General features: G+C 34.7%; 1 protein-coding gene across 2 annotated transcripts; it reads left to right on the top strand.

The window, feature by feature from the left end:
• Positions 1-341: 341 nt before the first annotated feature.
• LOC139890483 (profilin-2-like) lies at positions 342-2,908 on the top strand. Of its 2 annotated transcripts, XR_011773328.1 has the most exons (5): positions 342-601; positions 1,528-1,665; positions 1,997-2,140; positions 2,308-2,465; positions 2,594-2,908. XR_011773328.1 is itself a non-coding variant. In XM_071873359.1 (4 exons), exons 1-3 carry the CDS (start codon positions 479-481, stop codon positions 2,129-2,131), a joined length of 396 nt encoding a protein of 131 aa, XP_071729460.1. In that variant the 5' UTR covers positions 342-478; the 3' UTR covers positions 2,132-2,140; positions 2,308-2,483. The 2 variants fall into 2 exon arrangements, 1 of the variants encoding a protein (XP_071729460.1); XM_071873359.1 differs by lacking the exon at positions 2,594-2,908 and having other exon boundaries at positions 2,308-2,483.
• The last annotated feature ends 866 nt before the right edge of the window (positions 2,909-3,774 follow it).

Below are 3,774 nucleotides of genomic sequence, written 5' to 3'. Positions count from 1 at the left end.
AGTGGAACAGAAATACAATCCTTATGATTTTAACGACTAACAAGGTTCCTAGCCCGGAATTAAAACTTAGAACCTATATCGATAGATATTAAAACACATGTTAAAATGAAAAATGTGAAATTTAAAAGATATTAAATCAAAAATCGAAAGTCTAATTGTTAACATTCCTTGATAAATCCTTCGTGTGACTTACATAACACTAATCTAACTAATACTATAATAAAAGTCGATAATACGGTGAATGTTATCGTTAATAAAAAAAACACTAATAAAAATGTCATTAAAGCGATTCTTTAAGGATTGTGTTAATCTTTTGGTTGATATTTGACACACATTTTTCGTTGTTTCCACGCTTTACTTGCACATTTTTATATCTACCACCCTCAAACTATTCCGTGGCGCATTAAACGGCAACATCACACAAAAATAAATATTCTCCCAAATTCTTTGAGATCAAAATTAGTAATCTGATACAACCATGTCGTGGCAAGCGTACGTTGATGATCACTTGATGTGCGAGATCGAAGGCAATCACCTCTCTGCCGCCGCTATCATCGGTCATGATGGCAGTATTTGGGCTCAGTCAGCTAATTTTCCTCAGGTCCTTAAATTCCTGTTTAACTTACTTTTTTGATCTACTTTATTCGATTCATTACTAATTTGACCTACTTCAGTTGACTTGTTAAATTCTGTTAATTGGTTTCGGATCTGATCTGTATACTTATCGTTAGGTTTCGATTTAGATTCGTTAAATTTTTAGCTTAATTTTGTGCTTCGAGATGTTGATCTTGTTTTAATCGTTGTATAGTCTTGATTATGACACTGGTAGTTATTAAATTGCATGATGTGTTTACCAGCCCTAGGATATCAAATAAACATAATTATTAAGGTTGCGTGACTAATAGATAGATATGGACTTGATTGTTGGATTTGAATTATAATCTGAAGGGTGTATAGGTTCCAGATCTGATTAAGGGTGAAACAAATTAACTTGTTTGATACAACGAACAAATGAGAAAGTATCGAGTGATGAAATTGTTGATCGTTGACATGCATGACGATATGCATGACGATATAATCAGATCTATGGATTAAATTTTCTGATGTCCGTGGTTTGAGGATTGTAAGTATGATAAATAATCTGACAATGAGCTACGGATGGTATGACATTTGGTAGTGATGCGGTATAATTTGGAGGATTTAGTGATTTAATTGTTTATTGGACTCGACTTGAAACAAGGGAAGAGCAAATGAAACTAAGTAGATTGTGTGTATGCACGTGGCTTGGCAAGCTAAAATTCGTACAAGATTATACGTAGAAATGGGATTTGTTGAATTAACATCTCTTGAATATATCTATATTGCTTTTGAGGAAATAATCCTTCATTTATTGTCTTTCAAATCTAGCAAATTTTCCATCATCATCATTGTAATATTTATATTGTCTCTTAAATGAAGTTTGTAAGCATATCATTGCCAGTGTAATTCCTACTCTTTGTTGAATTAACATCTACTGATGTGCAACAGGTGAAACCAGAGGAAATAACCGCAATCATTAATGACTTTAATGAACCTGGCGCACTTGCTCCAACTGGTTTACACCTTGGTGGGGCCAAGTATATGGTAATTCAAGGCGAGGCTGGAGCTGTTATTCGTGGCAAAAAGGTAATGAATTTACACTGTTCTTGCTTTAATAAGTGTCTATAGTTTATGCCTGTACAAGTGTTGTTGGTATTTTTAAGAATCAACAACTTTTCTGACCCTTGCAAGAGTCATTATATCGCAGTAGTATGTAGTTTGTAATACTATTTAACACTAATTATGGAGAACAAGTGCCAAAATTTGGTCTAAAAAACTTCAGGCTGACCCAAACATGTTTGAACTGTTGTATTACTTAAAAGTTAGGTTTACATGTTTAGCTGTTTATGTTGGATAAGCATGTGTTCAGTTTGTGATTTCAGTTGCCACGTTTCGATCATAATTGCTTCTGTTGCAGGGACCTGGAGGTGTGACTGTTAAGAAGACTGGAATGGCTATAATCTTTGGCATTTACGATGAGCCGATGACTCCCGGCCAGTGTAACATGATCGTCGAAAGGCTTGGTGACTACCTCCTCGATCAGGGTTTTTAATATGTTTTGGTACTCTCCGCTCAAATCCATATGTTTCCTTGGCTTTCCTACATCTCTTTAAATTTAATTATACACAATTAAACTATTGCCGGACTTACCTTCTTGGCCACCTGCATGTTGGACAAAAGTCTCATTTCTTCTATGCAACTCACTTCACTATTTCAAAATAATTGCAGGATAATGATGCGGTGATTAAGGTGTGACAATATATGGAGATTGATGAAACTTGTGATGGTGTTACCCTGATCTGATGATTAAGTGTGATACTTTTTGTTCTTTGAGCTGTTTTGGTGGATATTTCAAATGCTATGATCCCATATATTTTATTGATTGTGTATGTTTTGTTATCCTTTTTTTTTCTTTCTTTCTTAATTTATACAATTGCACATGAATTCTTTGCATATAAAAAAGGAACATGGAGTCTTTTTGAAACAACTGTTTTACATCTGATAAACATGCCAGCTCTCGAATATAATACACTGGTGGTGCATGTTCGCAACAATGGGCTGCCATACTACCCTTATCATACAAAACTAGGGAGGAGGTTACAAATTACCCAAAATGGAGACACAAGCTCAGCCTTTTTAGTCATGGTGTGAAATTGTTCAAAGAGATTGGATTATCACAAGAATAATTAAATTACTAGTAGACGACGATAAGGACATACGAATGGAAACAGTCTTTGTCCTGAAGGAAGGTATATTTACATTGGCCGTAATGTTACTTGCTCCTGTGAGGAATGTAAAAAAGAAGACAAATGTTTCGATAGCATTGTTGCGTACCCAGCTGTCATGTACAACTGTACAAGCCATTTTCATAACCTGTGCATATAAAGATCAATGTTGAAAGTATATCCATGTAACCATTGATGATGATGGAAAATAAGAAGTAAAAATCCAAATAAACCCATGCATATATAAGCATATAATTAATGATGAGCATACAAATACCAAGCCAAATTACTAATGATGTATACTAACTCCAGTACTCCACTATGAACAAAGCTACATATATTAAAATTATTAAGAAAACATGTCATGCAGGTAGTAATTTCAACCCGAACGCCGCTGCAGCTTAGCCACTACGATATTTTATAACCAACCCAAGATCTGTTTCAAGCTAGTCCTCAAAATGAGCTAGATCAAGTTAATTAATCGTAGATGCCAAATCCATGACTCCCTTAATTTCCGTTAAATATCCACTAGAAACTTATTATTAAACTCTATAATTGATAATCGATGATTAAGTACAATAGAAACAAAGAGTGTAAAAATTATGATTAATTACTTGAATAATATTTATTTATTTAAATTCTATTTAATGATACCGCAACCCGCATGCGCAATACATACGTATGCGGGCACTCGCGCGCATGTGTATGCGTATATTTTGTATGCGGCATGCAGCATGCGGATTCGTATCGAATGCCTTTGTTCTCGGTACGGCGGTTACTTGGTCCTCAAGTAAGTATCTTTTCCATAATTATATCCGTGATTCGGGGGAGTTAGTTATGGAAGGGATTACCATTATCTCGGATGGTTCTAGAATTAGGCTTTGCCTATATATACAAACCCTAATTATCATTCTACAATACAACAGCGTTACGTAACAATCATCAATTACACATCTTACGTAACCATCAT

The sequence above is a fragment of the Rutidosis leptorrhynchoides genome, chromosome 2 (genome assembly GCF_046630445.1).
Source record: "Rutidosis leptorrhynchoides isolate AG116_Rl617_1_P2 chromosome 2, CSIRO_AGI_Rlap_v1, whole genome shotgun sequence".
NCBI classification, from domain to species: domain Eukaryota; kingdom Viridiplantae; phylum Streptophyta; class Magnoliopsida; order Asterales; family Asteraceae; genus Rutidosis; species Rutidosis leptorrhynchoides.
Note: the sequence above shows the minus strand (reverse complement) of the source record. Positions and strands in the feature narration are given on the sequence as shown.